The following is a 21784-nucleotide window of genomic DNA, read 5'->3' on the forward strand; positions in this document are numbered from 1 at the left end:
CTCCCTGTCAGCTGTTTCAAGGAAAAAGAGAGGGGAGGTAGGGGTGCTTTTCTTCAGTGAATTCAGCCAGCAGAGCCTGCTTTGAATCTCCAATAATGGAGGAACATGGGAAAGCAGAGACTGAAACACCTCCATGGAAAGGTGCACTGATGAGCACCATCTTCTGGCCAGTCTGGAAATTGCATGAACAAAAACTTCACGCTCTCTGTATCCAACTCCTGGAAGAAAATCTGCACTGCACTAGTAAGTCCCTGGCCTGATTTTGAAAACTTAAGCTGGGCAATTTTAAAAACTGGGATAAGTTGAACCAACCAACTATCAAAGAATAGCTGTGGGAAAAAAAAAACATAGGAAAGAGAGAAAAATTGGCCATCAGAGTAAATTCACCAACATATTCAGCTGCCCAGATGTCAGCAAAAAATTACAAGCCAGACCAAGAAACAGGAAGAAATCACCCAGCCAAAAGAACAAGCCAGATATCCTGAAAAGATGCAGGATTTAATACAATTAATCAGTGATAATCAGACAACTTTTCTAAATCACTTTGAAGAACTTAAAGAAAATATGACTGAAGAAAAAGGATATTAAGATATTGCTGGAAGCAGAATTGACCCAAAGGATAGGGCGTCCGCCTACCACATGGGAGATCCGTGGTTCAAATCCCGGGCCTCCTTGACCCGTGTGGAGCTGGCTCATGTGCAGTGCTGATGCGCACAAGGAGTGCCATGCCATGCAGGGGTGTATCCCATGTAGGGGAGCCCCACACACAAGGAGTGTGCCCTGTAAAGAGAGCCATCCAGCATGAAAGAAAGTGCAGCCTGCCAAGATAATGCAAGAGAAAGAGACACAGATTCCTGGTGCTACTGACAAAAATACAAGTGAACACAGAAGAACACACAGTGAATGGACACAGAGAGCAGACAACTGGGGGGGGGGGCAGGGATGGGCAGGTAAGGGGAGAGAAATAAATAAAGGCATTGGGTGAACATAAAGAACAATTTGAAAGCCTGCAAAGAAAAGTAACAAACCTTATGGGAATGAAAGACACAATGGATCGGATTAAATATGCATTAGAGACACATAAGAACAGATTTGAATTGCTCAAAGATAGAATTAGTGATTTCAAAGCAGAACATCTGAACTGGAAAAGACAAGAGAACAGAGATAGAAGAGATTGAAAAAAAAATAGAGTCTCAGGTAATTGAATGTCAATGTGAAATGCACAAACATTTACATTATTGTTGTCCCAGAAGAGAATAGAATGGAAAAGGGGCAAAAAGGTTACTTGAGGAAATAATTACCAAAAACTTCCCAACCCTGATGAAGAAAATATCAATATCCAAGAAGGATAATGCACCCCAAGGAGAATAAATCTGAATAGACCTACCCCAAGACACCCACTATTCAAAATGACAAATATCAGAGACAGAGGATTCTGAAAGCAACAAGAGAAAAACAAAACATCATATATAAGGGAAATGTGATAAAATTAAGTGCCAACCTCTCATTAGGAATCACGGATGTGAGAAGAAAGTGGTATAACCTAGTTAAGGGACTGAAAGAGAAAAACTGCCAGCCAAGAATTCTGTATCTGGCAAAGCTGTCCTTCAAAAACGAGGGTGAGTTCAAAGTCTTTACAGACAAATAAAAACAGATAGAATATGTTACTGAAAGACAAGATTTGCAAATGATACTAAAGGAAGGTTACAGTCTGAAAGGAAAAAACAAGGGTGAGAGATTTGGAAAAGAGTTTAGAAATAAAGATTATTAGGAAGGGTAAACTAAAGGATAAGAAGACAGACAATAGTATAATATGACAACAGAAAGCTGAAGGACAAAATGAATGAAGTAATGCCTTTACGATACTAACACTGAATGATAATGGATTGAACTCCCCAACCAAGAGACACAGACTGGTATTAAAAAAATATGAGTCATCTATATGTTACCTACAAGAGACCCACCTCCGACATAAGGACACAATCAGGTTAAAACTGAAAGGTTTGAAGGAGGTATTCCAAGCACATAGTAACCAAAAAAGAGCTGGAGTAGCAATACTAATATCAGACAAAATAGATTTCAAATGCAGAAACTGTTATAATGGATGAAGAAGGTCATTACATATTAATAAAAGGGACAATTCACCAAGAAGAAATGACTATATGAAATATTTATGCACCTAACCTGAATGCCTCAAGATACACAAGGAGCACACTGGCAAAACTGGAGGAAGAAATAGGTGTCTCTACAATAATAGTTGGAGACTTCAATATGCCACTGTCAGGATTGGATAGAACATCTGGACAGAGGATAAATTAAGAAAGAGAGAGCTTGAATAATATGATAAATGAACTAGACCTAACAGACATCTATAGAGCATTGCACCCCAAAGCAGCAGGATATATTTTCTTTTTAAGTGCTCTTGTATCCTTCTCCAAGATAGACCATATGTTGGGTCACAAGACAAGTCTCAATAAATTTAAAAAGACTAAAATTACACAAAATACTTTCTCTTTCATAACAGAATGAAGCTGTAAATCAATAATGGACAGAAAAAGGGAAAAGTCACGAATTAATCAACACAGTCTTAAATAATTAGTGGGTCAAAGAAGAAATTGCAAGAGAATTCAGCATATATCTTAAGATGAATGAAAATGAGAACACAACATATCAAAAATCATGGGACACTGCAAAGGCCGTGCTGAGGGGGAAATTTATAGAACACAATGCTTACAATTAAAAAGAAGAAGGGCTAAAATTGAAGATCTAACTGCACACCTAGAGGAACAAGAAAAAGAACAGCAAATTAATCCCAAACCTGGCTGAAGGAAAGAAATAGTAAAGATCAAAGCAGAAATAAATGAGATTAAAACAAAATAACAATAGAATCAACAAACCCAAAAGCTGGTTCTTCTAGAACACTAACAAAATCGACACTCTAAGCTAAGTGGATCTTTTATAGCCCTGTGAGCTATCCTTTCCTTGCAAGTTATTGATGAAAAAGTGGAAAGATCATTCTGTTACATTCCCCCATCATTGTTTTTAAAAGAACAAATCAAGTCCTACAAATGACATGTATTAAACTTTTACACTTGAATTAAAGATATTAAAACACATGCAAAAAAAGTTAAGTGAAACAGATTCTCAAAACAAACTGAAATTAGCTCTATAGAGTGTTGGTAACATAACCATACAGAAAAAAAAAACTATAAATTATTTGAAAAGACGTTCCACCAAATCCCCATAGTATAACTACATTCATGCTGTTATTATTAGTACTAACATTAGTATTATTATGCTAAAACATATTTTAAGATAAAGCAAATAAGATATATTGTTAGGAAGAGATGTTTTCAGCATAATCAAAAAGTGATGAATGTATAAAATAAAATAATTTTGAGTAAAACCCTTTCTTAAATTTTTATTTCAAATTTAATAATTCAATCATTTAAATTTTAATTTAAAATCATTTTTTCATTTAAAAATAATTCACAGTTTATAGCTCTGTGTACTGAACAATCTAGAAGCTATAATAACCCAGGAGAAATGAGCCCCCATAGTACTCTGTGATAACTAAGTATCATTTTCCAGTAAAGGAACCATGGCATGTTGGAGAAATGACTGATTTAAAGTCAAGTGTCAAAAATCGTTTTGTGCTAGACAGTGAGAAAGCTGTCAAAGGCTAATATGGATATGTCAAAAAGACATGGGACCAATTTGAGGATATTAGTCTAATGTGAGAATTTGAGGAGCAAACAAAATCATAATAATTGCAAATGTATTAAATTACATCAAATATATAAAAAATTCTGAGTTTCATTATATTTTTTAAAATTTTGTGAACACTAGGTCACTGACTCATTAAACTTAAAACTGTCAAAAAGAAACAGGAACCAACTACTCCAGATCTATTGTTATATATGTATTTGCTGATCTGCTTATTCATACTGAACTCCCATGTATGCATTAACCAATATCAACAATTGATAACCTGCCTAATTTTAGCTCATTGGTATCCCTACACACTTCTCTACTCTATTATTCTGAAATAAGTCTCAGAAAGCCTAATATTTCATCCATAAAAATTTTTGTTAAATACTTCTAATCTAAAGATAAGGACTTTTTCAAAACTTTATAGTTATCACATCTTAAAATAGTTCCTTAGTATTATTAATTATCCAATTAGTGTTCACATTTTTCCAATCATCTAAAACATGTTTCCTTATGAATTGTTTGAATCAATAACCAAACAAGAGCCATACATTGCATTTAAGTGATACATCTCAAATCCCTGTCAATGTATAAGTCCCACTTTCCTGTCCGCTCTCCCTTTCAACTATTTATTTTGAAAATTTTAAAACGTACAGAAAAGTGGAAAAAAATTCAGTGTGTACCTGTTATCTGTTGCTTGGATGCATCAAATCCTTCCAAAAGACAAAAATAGGTCTCCTCTCACTCAGCATTCATGTGTGTTTCTGTACCATTTGAAAAGTATTATATACGATGGCACTTTCCCCTAAAGACCTCAGATTGTACCTCTTTAGAGAGCAAGCATTGCTCTTGCATAAACACAATGCTATTATCACACTTATGAAATTGAGCACAAATATATCTAATATATATTCTATATTCAAATTAGAATGATAATGTCTTCTATAGCATTTTTCCCTTTTCATCAAGGATTTAATCAAGAACCCCACATTCCATTTAGTTATCTTTTTGATCTCCAACAATATCCCTATTATTTTATTTTGTCTTTTGCAACATTCACGTTTTTTAAGAGGCAAAGCCAGTTGTTATGTTGCATATCTTACCCATTTGGATTTGTCTGATTGTTTGCTTTTGGTTAGGCTCAGAGGAAATATTTTTGGCAATACTACTACAAAGGTGATATTGTATGTTTTTCAGTACATCATGCCAAGAAGCATATAACTTCAGTTTGTCCCATTATTGGGGATATTAAATTTGATTTATCAGTGAAAAGAGCACCCACTAGTTTTCTGTTAAAGTTCATTTCTCCTATTTAGTAAGTAATCTGTGATGTGATACCTCCAGTCTATGTGAATATTCTAGTTCCTAAAAAATCATTCACCCGAAGTTTAAGCACCCTCTGAAAGTTAATTAACTCAATTATTACATGGGTCTCTGCAAAGCATAGATAGACCTTAAATAGAAACCATTTAAAAAATATGTCCAATTTGTTGTTCAAGACCAGATGGATAATCTCTGAGATTTAGAGGGGCCATAAATATGTTTAAACAACTTTAAAAATTCAGTGAGAATATTTTATTCTAGTTAAGCATACCAATACGTTTTCCAAAGAAGGCAACATATATCAAAGAGGTTAAAAACTCAAATGCAGAAAAAGCCCAAGCACTTGCTGTAAATGAGTGAATAGGCAGACAGGAAGTTGGAGAGTGAGCGCCTTGGCTATGCGGAGGGTGGGGGCGAAAACGGAGACAGCTGCTTTTCAACTGTAGCCAACTGTTACCATGGACTTGCTGCAGCTTTTACAAGAATCCAGAAATCTGGGGGTTTTTATACGTAAAATATCCTGGCCTTTAAATCTTGTCTACTAATGAAAATAAGATTCAAAAGCAAAACCTATGCAGACTAAATAGCAGGTATGAATGAACCACCAGTTTGAACCATACAAAAGATGAAATTGAGTGGTGAACAGACCATAGCCTATTTTGTTAAAGGCTGTTGAAAACTTTTAGAACTTGGCTAATTTGACCTTTCTAAAGATTGGGCCATGACTCGCCCTGTTGAGGAGGAACACAGTCAAAATCAGAAGTTTGTACATCTTTCATATACAAGTTATGATCAAAGTATTTGAAGGTGGGAAGTCATTAATACACTTGTGCTGACATTTGTATGTGAGAGACATATTTACTCTCCAAAGAGGGATTAAATTCTCAACCAACATAGGCCAAGGACCCCCTATGGCTGATAGCACGATGAAGGCAGATGTGTCCCCTGCCCTCTGGAGTTTACACTCTCAGGAAAGGCAAACACTAAACAAGCCGTTACACAAGCATTGAATATTTCTAGATGAACTCTTAAGCACTATGGGATGCAGAGCCAATGCAACTAATGCAGATCAGGGGATCGGAAGAGCCTTTCCTGAAAGAATAATATTTAATCTGAAATTCAAAGGGTGAACAAGTGTTAAGAAGGAAAAGAACGGGAAAATAGTTCAGATAAAGAAAACTACAAAAGGCACACAGGCAAAAGGGAAGAACATTTTAAGTACTCAAAGAAATCCAGTAAAGTTGGGAGTCTGAAATATAAAGCAATGAATGTTACCTAAAATAAGGAGGGAAACATAGTTAGCTACTCTTGTATTGGGAAAAATGCCTCACGGATTTTTCTGTAATTGAATCATCTAGCATCTCCGTGAGGATAGATTGGCAAAGGTTACAGGAGGTATTAGAAGAATCATGAATTGGTTTTTGCTTTATTTAAATTAGGAGAGAAGTAGTAGCAGGAGGAATGGAGAGAAGAAGAGAATGTGTTTAAGATACACTTTAGGGGCAAATTAAAATGTGGTGGTGGCCAGAGAAAGGGAACATTGCCAAGATGACTTCCAAGATTTTCCTATAAAAAGGGGGCAGTTTGGGGAAGCAAGAAGATGAGCTCATGTTAAGTTCCAAGTGGCTGGGAGACATCCTCCTTGATATAACCCAGCAGCAGTTTTAACAGGATTCTAGAACTTCAGAGAAAAGACTGAGCTTATGAGAGAATCTTTGGCATGAAATCTGGCATCAGATTCCTAATCATATGCTTTCTGTATCAACTAAGATTTCCTTTAATTTCCAATCACCATTTCAGTTTTGAAGCTACTGCCTGATATTAATATTCTGTAGATATGGTCTGACTCTTCTTTTTGGTGTCCATGTATCAATTAAGGCCCTGTCATTTCCAAAACAGTCATTCTTAAACTAAAAGTAAATCCTCCAAATAGCAAAAACCGATGGATACATGTTTTTAGCAGCAATTATTTGTTTTCTCACAGCAGGAATCCCAGCTCCTGTTTATTTTGGAGTTTTGATTGACACTTCATGCCTCAAATGGGGATTTCAAAGATGTGGAAGTAGAGGATCCTGCAGATTATATGATTCAGATGCTTTCAGGTACTGTATCAAATGTGTCCTGCGTCTCATTGCTGCAAATCCCACATCTGTACAATGCAACTGACACTGATAATTCTTGGCATAAGTTCACTGCTTGTGTGGAAAAAGAGCATCTAATTTAAAAGTGTGATCTGCTTTATATGATAGTTCTATTATTATTTCATTATTTGAATAGATCTTTATTTTATGGGTTTTTTTCTCAGTATTCACCTTGACTCCCATTTTAAATGACGTCATTTTAAAAAAATACAATATAAAATTCCAGAATAGAGTATAATTTTGAAAATTTATGCACACAAAGGGGTTAGTGATTCCCTCAACACAGAAGCATTTGAATTTAGGTCACATTTTAGGTTTACTTCTATTCTTTTTCAAACTGAGCCAAACTGTACCATTTACGTCAGCTATAATCCCCCTGGGCAAGAGTTGGATTTGGCTCTAAATCTGTCTGGCTTACATTGCCAAACTGATGTTCAATTATTCCAGTACTTGAAATGCATAAAAGGAAAAGGTTTTCTGTGAGTGTGCATGTGTATGGGGTGGGAAACATGGCTTTTCCACTGTGGTATCGTTCAGTTCATCTCATCAAACACTTGGCCCCCTTATGGCAATGCTTCAATGCCTCAAAAGCCAGAAGGATTTTTTTTTAGATTTATAAGCTGAGCATTTTCTAGGGAAATAAACTTGGTACTGATGGGTGTAAACTGGATTTGAATTAAGCAGACCATCTCAAATAAGTTGGTTTGATTTAATAGGCTTTGATGTTACGTGAGAAATTTATTTTGGTCTTTGAAAGGGACCCAGTCTGTGAGCATAATTTGAGCTTTACTCAGATTTGCTCTATTCACTATAAGGTAAAGACCATCTAACTCATCTCATTCAGAGACTGAGAGTATGTTTGCAAGGTGACCAGAATGAACCATTCAATCTGCCCTTCCATACTTTACCAGCTTAAAATAATGTCGAAATTAAGGCTTCTACTCTCCTGAGAGCTCTGACTCACCTTAGCTTTGCTTCATGCACTTTTTTTTCATTAGAAGTGAACTTGGGCAAGGTCTGAGGGTAGGGTAACCACATAATTTGTCATTCAGACCTGGACACTTTTGAACATGAAAGGGGGCACTATTAAAAATTACACTGGGGCAACACTAGCATAAACTGGGGATGATCTGGGCAAACAAGGATATGGTTACCTGGTCTAAGGGAATGATTTACAGAGCGGATGGAACTGATTATGTAATGAGCAATAACCGAAAAATGATGTTACTACTAAGAAACTGCTTTATATTAGCTAACTGCTTTCAATAGTCTGCTGTGTTCATAGAAAGGCCTTTTATAGCCACTGACTCTGCATTCTTAAAGAAAACCATCCATATGATATTATCATCTTTCTTTTCCACTTTATCTCAGTTTTGTTAGCTGCAATGATTGACCAAGATTCTCCCTTCTTCTAGACACATATATCTGGGACTTACTGTGATACTGGGCACAGTGTCCATTTTCCTAAGTGCTGCAGTACTTGTCACTTTAAAGAAAAAATATGTTTCAAAACGTAGAAGCTTCCTAACCAAGAGAGAAAGCAAAATGGTCTCTACAAGAATCAGGAAAGAATGTTCTACTACGGGTGATCACTTGCTACAACCCAGCTATTGGCCAGGCAAGGAAACACAACTTTAGCAAAGGGATGACTCAAGCCTTGTTTTCTAATTTCTGAAAAGTCCGCAAACCCAAATATATTTTAAACAATAGGGTTTTAAATGTGTCATTTCATTCTCCTTTCAAAAATTTTCTGGTTTGTTTTTGATCCTAGGTATATATTAGATAATATAGCTGATGCCAAATATAATCAAACATGTTATAGAAAATGCAAATTATAGTTAATCTCAAACTTTGTAATTCATATACAAATTCTTTATATTATTTACACAGGATGCTTAATTTTGCCTTGTGGTCATTTATCAACTATATTCCTACTAGAACAATTGTCCTATTGCCAATGGTTATGTGTAAAGGAACTTATAAACTGAAATACTTGTATAGGATAAAAGAATACTATTTGGAAATTAAGCCAGATGTTGGCCTCCTTCGAATATCACCTTAATGGTGATGTTAAGATGGAATCAGAACATATAAAGGAATATTTAATTTTAAGCTCCTTTCTTTTGAAATGTAATCATTGTTCTAGAAATCTGTAGTGACAAATGACCTCAGTGTATTAGAATTTCAGATTAGCTCATCTACCATTCATTTGCATATGTTTTATGTGTGACACTGTAAGTGACCATGGTTACAAAGTAATAAAATTAATGTTAATATGCTTTATTGTCTTTCTATGAATTCAATGAATTAAAAATATATTGTTAAATATGATCCCACCCTTATATTCATGTGTATAAGCAGCTCCCTACTTAAGCATAGGATGTGCTCCTAAAATGTGTTTGGAGGTTAAATTTCCAAAAGGCTACAATAAAATTAGTTGTTATGATGGGAATGCAGGAGATGGGATGAATGGTGATAAGGCTGGGTATGATTCTGGGGCTCCACCTGCACCTATCGCAGGTCCCTAGAGACCTCTGGGAAGAGAGTTGCCACTGGTACCATCCACCAGATATCTGTTTCTCTGGAACTAAGTCAAGCCAGGCATTTCCTCTTCCCTGGCTTACTAGTGCTCTTCAGATTAGGGATGGAAGGTTCAAGTGCACCATCTTTAATCTTCAGCTCTATTATGGGCCAAGTTTTTCCTCCTCTACACAGCTGAAAAGCAGATCTAAGGTGGAGACTCCCCTAGCGCCCTACCGAGATAGCGCCAGCTCTCTGTCCAATGTTGTCTGCTCTCCGCAAACCCACAAGTACCAATCCAGAGAAGATGGGGTGGAAGGGATGTTGGTCTAGGAAAATAATTCTGCTAAGAGAATCATTGCAGTATGAATGACGGCCCAGAATCCCTCAAATGCACAGGGGAAGGACACTGACTTGACCTAGGATATTCTGAAGGGCAGGATGGGGACCAACAACTCTATTATGTACCTGCCACTCTAAAAACTGTCCCATTTAATCCTTATAGCTTTCTTGGTCAGGATCCCCATTTTACAGATGATGCAACTGAGACTAGGAGATGTTAGATAAATTGCTTAACTTTGGAAGAGGCAGAGCCAAGATTAAACCCAGGTCTAAATCTAAATTTGTTTTACCCCATATTAACTTAACCCAATAATAGTACCACTTCAATTAGTTGTACTGTGTCCATACTGCTTTATTTTGTCAGATCATTGGCTCCTATAACTGTTCCTCATCTGTTTATCAACAACATGAAGATCACCCACAACCATTATGAACCATGCAGAGAATTTACCTAGCATTTTCTTTTCTTCAGAAGTTGATGAATACAGTTCAAAATACTATAATTCTAATAGATGAAATCAAACTTACATCTTTCTGTTCAAACAAGTTAGATGTCAATGGCAATCTTCTAGAATTCTTAGAATTCTGGAAACTTGGAATCGAAACAATTCTTAATTGCCTTTAGAATAAACAGAATTTGCAAACCGGACACACCCAACAAAGGTATTTCAAACAGAAATTCCTCTGTTTGAGGTATTTCTTGAAGTCTAAGTCCAATAAGAAGGCCCTGCTTAAAATATAGTAGCCTAACTCATACAGTGAAAAGATCAAATATTACCAAAAAAGTGGTTTATAGTTTGTGCTGGGTTGGTTTTTTTTTTTTTTTTTTTCCATTTTCCCCCTATATACCAGTCCTGTAACTATGACTGGAAAAACATGGGGATGGAAAGTAGTTAGGGGATAGAGAGGAAAGGAAGGTTTTTTTGAGTATGTATTAACTTTGTCATTTTGTTTGAATTAATGATACAAGATCATTTCATATTGTGCTATTTTGGAAAATGAAAATAGCCTTATGTGTTGTTTCCAGTAGGTCTACTTCAGACTTGCTACTGCAGTAGCTTGTGAGCAGGAATCATTTTTGTCATCTCTATATCAATCTGACCCATAACCAATATTTATTCAATGGGTGAGAGAGTACCCTTGTCAAGAGTTTTCTTTGTAGAGATGTAATTAAAATTCAAGTTCCTCATCCTGTCTCCCACATCCTATTTTTTAAAAAACTTTTTGTAGCAATATCCTGAAAAATAACTTCTTTGCAAGTAAATTTCTAAACAGAATCTCATCCAATTTACCTCTGAACAACTTGAAAAAGAAAAATTGGCATAAAGGATGATTAAAGGACAGTCTTTTTTTTTCATAAAAGGACTGAATTTCAATTGAAAGGAAACAGTCTTATTCATAACCATTTAATTTGATAGTGGAATTATATATCCTAAATTCATATGAATGGCATATGAAGGTGCCATTTAGTGGGGAATTAAATTTACTGAAAGGAACCCTGATATTTTTGATGAGTAAACTCATCTAACAGAGGTAAGCAAGCTTTTTAAGCCTCAGAGAGCACATGATTAATTTTAATTTTTTTAAACAAACGAAACCCTGTTTCAGAGGTCAAAATATTCCCTCAGCCCCAGGGCCAAACATCAGAGGTAAGACCTTGATTGCCGTGTGGGATCCCACAATTACGCCACCTTCAATGGACCACTTTATTCTCTCATTACACAGTCATGGCCCTAGAGGTGCCCAGCACCTCAAAATGAACACTGGATTCATCTTCATCTTCAGACAGGTAAAGCACCAGTAATGTCATTCTACAGATAGAGTGACTCAAATTGCATTAAATGACTTGCCCAAGGTGGAGGCAGACAAACTAATGTTGGGTTCTTCCATTACATATATGCCTCTAAAGTAGGTAATAAAAACAAACAATCTGAAACTTCTAAAAACAGCTGGAAGAACTTTAGCATTTCAGAAATTTCCACTTAAATACGACATACCTATACACTGAGATATTGATTCAAAGACTAAATTGTAGCATATGCAGAGAATAAAAATGCCATCATTATTTTATAACCATTAGCAACTCTAACAACTTATAGCAAGCACCTCTATTTGTGTGCTGAGTGCTTCACACACATGATCTCAATGTCGAAGATTAAAATAACTTTCTGGGTTAGGTATAATTACTGATACTTTCACAGGAAGAAAAGGCTGAGAATTTTCATTTTTAAGCCAGACGAGTCCTACTAGTTGGCCAACCCAAGATTTAAACTAAGGATTACCAGTTTCAAATGGCCATGTTCTCCCTGCATTACTCTACAACATAAATTGCTGCATTCCAGTAACTCTAAAAGTCAACGTGGTAATTCTAAATTTTAAAAGTTTTAACATACTAAAGCATGGGCACAGTTGAAATAAAAATAAAACACAAAGAACTTAAAATGAAAAGGAACAATCCACCCCACCTGCACTTCTATTCCTCAAAGCCAAAGGTAACACTTCTAATCAATTTGATTTGTTGGCTTTTCTGATGACCACATCCATGCCTCTAAATAACATTATACCACTTTCTGAATTTACAACTTTGGACAATGCCTATTGACTGCTTACTCAGATAGATTAGGATAATGTTATTGCTCCATCCCTGTAATCCAGACATAGTGAGGTCACTCTTCTGAGTTCCTCAAATGTCACATTAGCACCTCCATTTCTTGTTCCATAAATATAGCATCATTTGATTCTCTATTTTATCAAATGAAGAACTTAGAGTGCTCTCCTTTTCCTTCATCTCTCCTACCTTCTTCCATCTCCTTCTTTCTGTTAGCTGTATAATTTACATTTACATTGTCAAGAATAAGCTTTTTAGTCAGATGTTTATCAGTAGTGCATCTAGGAAAAGCCTGAATGATCATATTTGAAATTTACATCACCCACTGTTGAAACCATAAAAGCTTACCATGAGAGAGAAAGAGAACTCATATTTATGGAGCATGAGCTCCTGCTATGTATCAGGTATTAGAAGTACATTTAACAAATTCGAATACTAATTGTGTAATGTAAAAAAAAAAAAAGTGGTTTCTGTTTGAATAATTTTGGAATACACAGAGTTAATGATAACTCTCTAATGATTCCATAATCTCACAAATTCTTTAATATGCTGCTATGTACTGTGGATCTCCTAAAAGGGAGTATATCCCAAACTTATCTGATACTGAATCCATTTTTCATTGATAAGCTTTGGGCCTAATTTTTATTATAATCATTTGGGAAATACAATTTTATCATTTCCTTTCTGCCGTCTTTGCCAAGTTCTGGCATTAGAATTAGGCCAGCTTTATAACATTAAAAAACTATAATATTCTGGAATAACTTTAATAGCATAGGAATTATTTCTTCCTTTTATATTTGGAAAAATATTCTTAGCTGTTTCTAGGAAAAAATTCTTTGAAAAGTTTTTGATTGGTTATTGTTCTCTTTTATACTGTTTGCTGATTCAACTTGGAAAATTGTATTTTTCTAGATTAAAATTGGATTGATATTTTCAACTTATATACTTAGAGCGCAATAGCTTAGAATCTATTTTTATATCTCTTTTCTCATTCTTAATATTACATACTTGGATTTGTCTCCTTTTGTGCATTATACTTGTCAGGGGCTTATTTCATTTGAGTTTTCAAAGAAATGGCCTTTGGAGTCTGTTTTCCTGCTACCCAATTTATTAAATTTTTTTTTACTTTAATTCCTTTCTTTTTTCTGCTTTCTTTAGCCATACTTTTAAAAAATCTTTACCTAAACTCTTGACTTATAAGCATATAACATCAGGCTCTAGTTTAATAATAAAGTCATTAATTTACCTCAAAGTACAGCTTTGTTTATGATCCATAAAGTTTAACAAGTTGTAGTACCAATGATGTTTTCCCAATTGTTTATAAATACATTTTATTTTCTACTTGATTAAAAAATTCCCATTTCATCTAAAAGGAGAATATTCCTACTTTCCTTGTGTCCAGATATTTTAATTTAAATGTGCCTTTTAAATTTTAGATTAATCACGTTTATAATCAAAGAATGTAACTTACTCAATTTATACTCTTTTGGATATACTGAGTCTTTTTTTAAGCCAAAGAAATGATCAATTTGGGAAAATGTTCTGGATTTTGAAAATATAGTATGTTCTGTGATTGTGGAGGACAATAATGGATATGAATCTTTACTAAACCAACCTAATTATGCTATTTGCCTCTTTAGATATTTATTTTCTTTCCTATTTACTCTGTCAAGGTTTGAGAGTGATGGCATGTTAAAATCCCCCAACAGGATTAGTTGTGTTTTTGTGTGTGTGAATTGCAGCTATTTTGTAAAAATGCTTTTATTTGTAGAATTTACTATTCTGTTTCACAACTATAATATCCATATAATGTATTTGGTTTGATCAAATAAAACTTTGTTGTCATAGTTACATTTTTCTTTAAATTCTATTGTAATATAAATATTGTCATCCCTGTTTTCTTTATTGATTGTGTTTATTTAATATATCTTTGGTCCTGCCTTTATTTTTCAATGTTTCTGTGTTGTTTTTTAAAAGATTAGGTATTTATTAGTGGTATAAAATTAGACTATGTTACGATTATCTAAAATTGTGTCTATTAATAAAGATTTTTAATTATCACACCAGTTGTGTTTTATTTCTGTTGTTTATTGCATTCTTTTTTTAATATTTCCTTATGGTTTTCCTTTTATTCTTCCACATGCTATATGAACTATATTTTTGATTTTTATTGCTTCCTAGCCACAGGGAAGTAATAGCCACCTCTTTAGCAATCTAAAAACTATTATGCTATTGGTTATCCAACAATTATAAAAATATATATCAATACTATTTTTACTCTGGTTAAAAATGTCAAGGACCAAATAATAAATACTGTCGATTCCCTTTCTGTAAGATTTTAAAAAGATTTTTTTTAATGCTCTTACATCCTTTTTCCTTTTGTACCATAAATTCTAAGATGTTTGGCAAATATACTCAAAAATTTAAATTATATAAATAATTTTTACTCTATGTATCTTCTCATAGCTATATAGACAGTGCTATAAGGAACGTTTTGTGCATTCACCTTTTCCCCAATTTTTTATAAAGTAGATATCTAAGAGAGAGAATTTTTCAAACATACCAACCATTCCAGAAAGGAAAGCCAATGGAAGCCTACCAAAAGTAGCAATTGAAAGATTAGCTTCTCACAAACCTTCACCAATTTATCCATTTTTTCAATTAAAAATGGTATTTCAAGTTTTAATTTTCAATATTTTGCTAGTGACTATGTGCACCTCTTCTCTTTATAAGTTGAGTTTACATTCTTGATTACACATTTCTTTTAGTATTTATCTTATATATAGGACACAAAAATGATTGGTATCATTAATAACTTATTTTAAGGGATCAATTTTAGATTTTTATGTCATTTTTTGCTTATTGATATTTGAAGATTTTTACATAAACATGTATCCTTTATGGATTCTACATTTCTATGTGTACTTAAAATTGATTTTCTTATCTCGAGATGATTACCTTCATTTATCTTTGTTTATGGTATCATTTCTGAAATTAAAATATTATATCTGGATTTATTTTGGTGAAATATTTTGAAATAAGGAACCTAATTATTTTGACAAATGGTTAGCCACTGTCCCAATACTACTTATTGAATAATCCATATTCTCCACCTTTAAGAAATACTAAATTATAGGTAATTGGGTACTTTCTAATCTGTTCCATTGTTATGCCAATTTCTCTAAGAATTATATAATGCATTTTAATTTCTTACCATTCTTGTCCCCCATTCATATGATTAGTTTTCAAATTTCTTAAACATACGCATTTTTTTCCTTCTCAATAAATTCTGGGTTATTTTGTCAGGTTCTAAAAATATCCAATGGAGATCATTAATTTAATACTGCCAACTATAAAAACTAATATTTTTTATAATACTGCTAGTTCCCATCCAGGAACATGATATATGTCTTCAATCATTACTACTTTCTTTTGTTTTTCTCTAAAAAAATTTAATAGTTTTCTTAATATATGTCCTGATTATTTCTGATTAAGTTCATTTCTCTTCTTTAATATTTGTGTTAACCTGATTTGGGATTTTTACTATAGTTTACTTTCTAACGGTTATTAGGATTTTTAATCCATTTTTATATATATATAAGATTTAGTGAAGTTATTAGTTTTTCATGTTTGTATTGTAACTGGCTTTCTTAACTGAACTCTTACTAGTTTTAGAAATATTTCAATTCAATCTGTAGGTGTTTCTTGGGAGATAGTGTGTCTGCAAAAGTATTATTTTGACTCCTTTTCAAAGTTGATACTCCTTGTATTTTGCTTGTGTGTAAAAAAACTCAGTGATATTTATTTATGTCATGTATCTAAACTTAAAATCGTTTATGATATTCTGCTCTTCAAAATCATCTAGTAGCTTCCCAACATTTTTAGGAGAACTCAGAGTTTCGTGGTAAGGTATGGCCTTTCGATTTCTGATTCCTGACGGCCTCCTCATCTCCATCTCCCATCACACCCATCATGCAAATACTTTACCCAGATACTCTGACCACATCCTTCTTCGTGCAATTCCATAATGTGTTATGTTTGTACCAACTACTGACTACTATCTCTGCCTAGAAAACTGCTTCTCCTTTATTCTCCTTTCACCTTTTCATCTTGCTCTGGGCTTCACCAACTTTGAATGTGTATATAATCACCTGGGACTCTTGATAAAATGCAAATCCTGATTCAGAAGTTCTGGAGGGGTACCTGAGATTCTGTATTTTAAACTAACTCCCAGGTGATAATGATGTTTCTCTTTCATGGACCACACTTTAAGCAGTAAGAACCTTACTACCCCTCCTCCTCGAACATTCAGTTTTGGTACCTCCAGTCAGCTTTACCTGGACCCTCACTCAGCTCCACAGCACTCCCACAGCACTAGGTGGTGGGTTATGTGATGGTAGAGACTTTACCAGGCTTTGGAATGTAGTACATTGCCTAACTTATTCTAGAATCTCAATATTGAATAAATGAATGAACTAATGATAAGGAAAAAATAAAATTCATTTAAGAATTGAAAACAAGATTTTTTAAAATCACCCTTATGTAATTCTTCCTGAAATAAGTTAGAAATTAAATTTTTATATAATTCTTTTCAGAAAAATATTGGCAAACGTGGACTAGGATAGAATGTTAAAGTAGAAATAGGCAAAATGCTCTGAAAGATTACTCTGTTTTTGGAAACAGTGCACATATAATACAAATAATAACACTTTTCTGGGACCTACGTATTTAGGATATTAGGTGCACTTTTTCTCTCCCTGAAAAACTCAATTTCAGTTTAGAAATATATTTTGTTTGGCAACCTTTCTTTTTAACCCTCTTTACCTTTGCATATGTCACTAGAGCCTACGAAGGAATTTAGCATAAGTATTTTTCCTCTTAATTCCGTAAAAACCAGAGACCATAAAAGAGTTACATGAGTTTATCTGGTTTATTAAGGCCCATAGATTCAGGACAGCACAGCGGGAGCATAAACCCAGATCTTCGGACCCCTCATCCACGGCTGTCGACATTCCCCATTGCTGGCTGCAACATCTTAAAAGCCCCAAACTATTAGAGAGAGTGATGAGACACAGGGTACTATCTCCATGGTATTTATTTTTGATTAAGATAAATAAGATCCCACAATTTTCATCTCTATTTAAATAACAAAATTAGTTTGCCTATATTGTCGTTTTCTTTTTTCTTTCTCTTCTAGATTTCCAGGTTGGCTAAATTGATTGAGCCACATATAGTGCTGGGCAGCTCACACCCTGCAAAGATCACCTCCTGGCTGTCGTCCTAACTAATGACCAAATAGCCTCTCCCATTTTATTTCTTTATAAACTTGTTTTATTTTTTAAAAGATACTTACATTACATAAACGTTACATAAAAAAATATCAGGGATTCCCATATGCCCGTTCCCTGTCCCTCCCACCTTCTGCCACATTAACGACTTCTTTCATTAGTGTGGTAGAGTCGCTACAATTGCTGAGCACGTTTTGGAGCATTGCCACTAAGTGTTGATTCAAGGTTACATTGTAGTTTACACTCTCTCCCGCACAATTTTGTAAGTTATGACAAGATAGATAATGGCCCGTATCTGTCATTGCAGAGAACCAGCACCAGAGGGCATCTCAGACATTGTTATTTAACAGGAGGATGAGGACCCCAGAAGTGAAGTGACATTCCCAGGGCCCACTCATCAAGTTCCTTCCTAGCTGTCCTGAGACTGGTACCCGGGCATCCTGACTCCTTGTCCTATGGCCTCTCCACTGACACCTCCCATTGAACAACTTGCCTTGAAGATCAAGACCTTTGAAGGCCAAGGTGGACTAACCAGGAATAAAAACTGGTTCTGAGAAACCCTGCTAACTTTAGAAAGAAAGCACTCACCCTGACACAGCAAATTGTTCTTGGCATCGCATGTATTTAATGCTATCATATCTTTGCAAAGGCCCTGAGTAACCTGAGCCTGAATCTTATTCCCTCCTTCTCCCAGACTCACTCTGCTCCCCTCGGGTCTCTTGCTGTTTCTCCAACACACCAAGCAGCCCCTACCTCAGAAGCTCGGCATTTGCTGTATACTCTGCCTAGAACGTTTTGCCGCTATGACTTGACCCTTCACTCCCTCTTTACTCAATTGCCAGCCCCTTGGAGGCTTTCTCTGACAACACTATGTAAAATAACACCCCCTGGCACTCTCTAGCCAACTAGCCTGGCTTATTTTTCTTCATAGCGGGGATCACTCCTTAATGTTTATCTTCTTGCTGATTCACTTACTGTCTATCTGCCCCCTTTAGAATATGAGCTCTAAGGAATAGTTGTTATTCTCCACTGTCATGAACCTGGAGCACTGCAGGCATACGAGGACTGGATGAATAAATCCTCCCCAGACTTCAGAAAGGCAGGGCTGTGGGATCGAGAAGCCTTGCCCATTTAAAGCAACGACAGGGATTGGGTAATATTTTAGCATAAATAGCAAAGAAGGTAGCATATCGATGCTAATAGTCAAGAATAAAGGGGTGTGAAGGTTTGGGATTTTTCCTTCTGGAGTAATGAACATGTTCTAAAATGGACTGAGGTGATGACAGCCAAACTCTGATGAAACTGCCACCGCGTGTTCAGTTTGGATGGATTGTACAGGGCATGGGACTGTACAAAACAGCGAACCACGTGGTAGCTGATGGACTGCGGTTAACAGGAGAAATACGAGAGCGTTCTCTTGTGAGCTATAACAACCACACAATGCTAATACATGGTGCTACAATTGGACGGTTTCTGGGAAGAAGACCCCAAATGTAAGCTGTGGACTAGTGTTAGCAGTAATAGTTTGATGATTCTCTTTTAACTTTTGGAATAAATATTCCACAACAATGCAAAGTGTTGGTGATGGGGTGATCCTATATGTTATGCATGATTGTTTTGTAAACTCACAACTTTCCTAATTAAAAACAAAATTCTCCCCTAAAACATATGCAATCAGATGTCACATAATCGAAGCTAAGACCTTTTTACCTATAAGTTTCACATGTGGGACTCTTATAGAAAGTCCGTACTAAGATATCATTTGCAATGAATTAGACTTTGCTGGGGTTGCTCAGGTGGATCTACGCATAAGAAACTTCAATAGATTGCATTTTCTAACATTCAGGCTCTAACATCAGTACAACTCAATATTAGGTTATACAGTGTTTTAGGCCAGGTCTGGCTTGGATTAAATCCATATTTTAAAAATCCAGGCATTGATTTGCTTCATGCCTAAGGCTAGTGTAATTGGAACATATGCCTTCCTTCATAAGCAAAATCCAAAGTAGTGAAAGATTTCAATTCCAAGACAGAAAAGTATTCAGGAGGCTAACAAGTGCATCTGTTTTGCCTTATTCAGAAACACATAATTTTTTAAAATACCCCTCCAGAACGCTGGCCATTTTGAAAGTGTATAGTTGACTACAATTCTGCTTGTGGTGTGTGGACATTATTGTACATTTTAAAATGGAATCTTTGGCATTCTAAGTTTGGAACTGGATTGCCTGGGAGTTAGCAAAGTGCTCTCTCCATATTTGGGCACCCACACTGCCCTCGTCCCATATCCACCATACCTCAGGGAATCCAGTTGCCGTCAGGACAGGGTCTGCCTGATTCATCCCCTTCAGTAGAGCATTCTACAGTCCTTATGAATTTTCCACATTGGCAGGGACCCTGGGAATTGCTAATGTGTCCTCGGTCCTGTATTCTCCCTTCTACCAGTTGTTCCTATTAACTCATTCCTCCAATTGTGTGTTCAAGGTAGAAAAAGTAATCGATTTTTCTGTGCCCAGGAAACTTATTAAAGTTCTGGATCTGAAAAGAAAGTGCTGCTGCAGCTTTCAGCTTTTCCTTTACAGCATTCCCACCAGACTGTGAAGTCCTCTCTCTCCAGCTGAGAAATAAAGCAACTCTCTATCCCACAGCTCCCTCCAGGTAACATTGTATCCTTCTTCTTTTTTACTGTCAGGTTTCCAAAAGTATTCTTTTAGAATACTAATAATAATTACTCATTAAACACTTCGTTATACACAGGCACTGACTAAGTGCTTTAAATACATCACTTCATCTAATGACCTGCACTATCCAGATGTATAAACTATTGTTATCCCCGTATCATATATGCGGAAGAAACTGAGGCTTAATGAGTTTAGCAAATTTCCAGGACATCACAAAGAGTATTACAACACAACTGGATTCAAATCCACACTCTTACACCGTGCTCCATGTTCTAAGATTGCCAAGACATACTAACTGCACTAGCTAAATGCCCACTAATTCACAGTACACTATAATCTGATTTCCAGATAAAGCTTCAATTCTGACTTTACTCTTAGTTTTTCATCTGTGTCCAGCACTCAGTACCTTTATGGGTGCTTTAAGGCATCTGCTCTTTTGACTTCCATGACGGCATTCTGTCTTGGATTCCCTCCTATTCCCCGACTGCTGCTTCTAAGGCTTTTCCTTCACTGCCATCTCTTCTGAATTTCCCTGGTGTTTGTATTCATACTTAGCACTCCTCCCATATATTGTATTTCTCGCTAAAGAATTATTTTACCACTTAGCCTTCTATGTATGACTCCTAAAAGTGGTATCACTAATCCAGAACTTTCTCCTGAGCTCCAGATCCTGAGCTATTGGACACAACATCTCTGCTGGGATGCCCACTGATATCTTAAACTTAATTTGTCTGTAATTATTCTATATTTCCATGTGCACATGTGGCTTTTGTGAATGTTAGAAAACCTATGAGTATATGACTTCAGTCCTATTATCTTGTGGGACACGAATGGAAGATAATTCTTAATATCGTTGACCTGAGACAGAGAAGGTCATTAGACAGAAAACTTAAATAATAAGGTAAGATGTAATTTAGAGAGAGGGGAAGACCCAGGCTCTATTCTGGCTATAGACATCAAAGAATTGCTATTATGTGTTTTCTTATTATAGAGGCCCACTGTAGGGGATGAGATCAATAGCCAGAAAGGGATAGAATCATCTAGAAGAGGGGTCAGAATACTTAACCTCTAAAGAGTCAGATAATATACATTTTAAGCAGGCCATACACAACCTGTCACAACCACACATAGTGTCATGCAAAAGCAGCCAAAGACAATATGTAAACAAAAGAG

The 21784-nt window shown here is 35.4% G+C and overlaps 1 protein-coding gene and 1 long non-coding RNA gene across 7 annotated transcripts in view; one reads left to right on the top strand and one right to left on the bottom strand.

The window, feature by feature from the left end:
• SLCO1C1 (solute carrier organic anion transporter family member 1C1) overlaps nucleotides 1-14708 on the top strand; it is a 68170-nt gene extending 53462 nt beyond the window's left edge. For 2 of the 6 annotated variants that reach the window (XM_004473229.4, XM_071210208.1), the window contains 2 exons: nucleotides 7019-7136; nucleotides 8591-14708. In XM_004473229.4, coding sequence (XP_004473286.1) covers nucleotides 7019-7136; nucleotides 8591-8813 — 341 coding nt within the window. In that variant the 3' untranslated portion in view covers nucleotides 8814-14708. Of the gene's footprint in view, nucleotides 1-7018; nucleotides 7137-8546 lie in introns of all 6 variants that reach the window. The other 4 variants (XM_023583028.3, XM_071210209.1, XM_023583029.3 and 1 more) reach the window with 3 other exon arrangements.
• The window catches only part of LOC139437093 (uncharacterized), a 73374-nt gene that overhangs the window by 18140 nt on the left and 33450 nt on the right, over nucleotides 1-21784 (bottom strand). The gene's annotated exons all lie outside the window — the stretch shown is intronic.

Source organism: Dasypus novemcinctus, chromosome 20, assembly GCF_030445035.2.
Source record: "Dasypus novemcinctus isolate mDasNov1 chromosome 20, mDasNov1.1.hap2, whole genome shotgun sequence".
Taxonomy (NCBI): domain Eukaryota; kingdom Metazoa; phylum Chordata; class Mammalia; order Cingulata; family Dasypodidae; genus Dasypus; species Dasypus novemcinctus.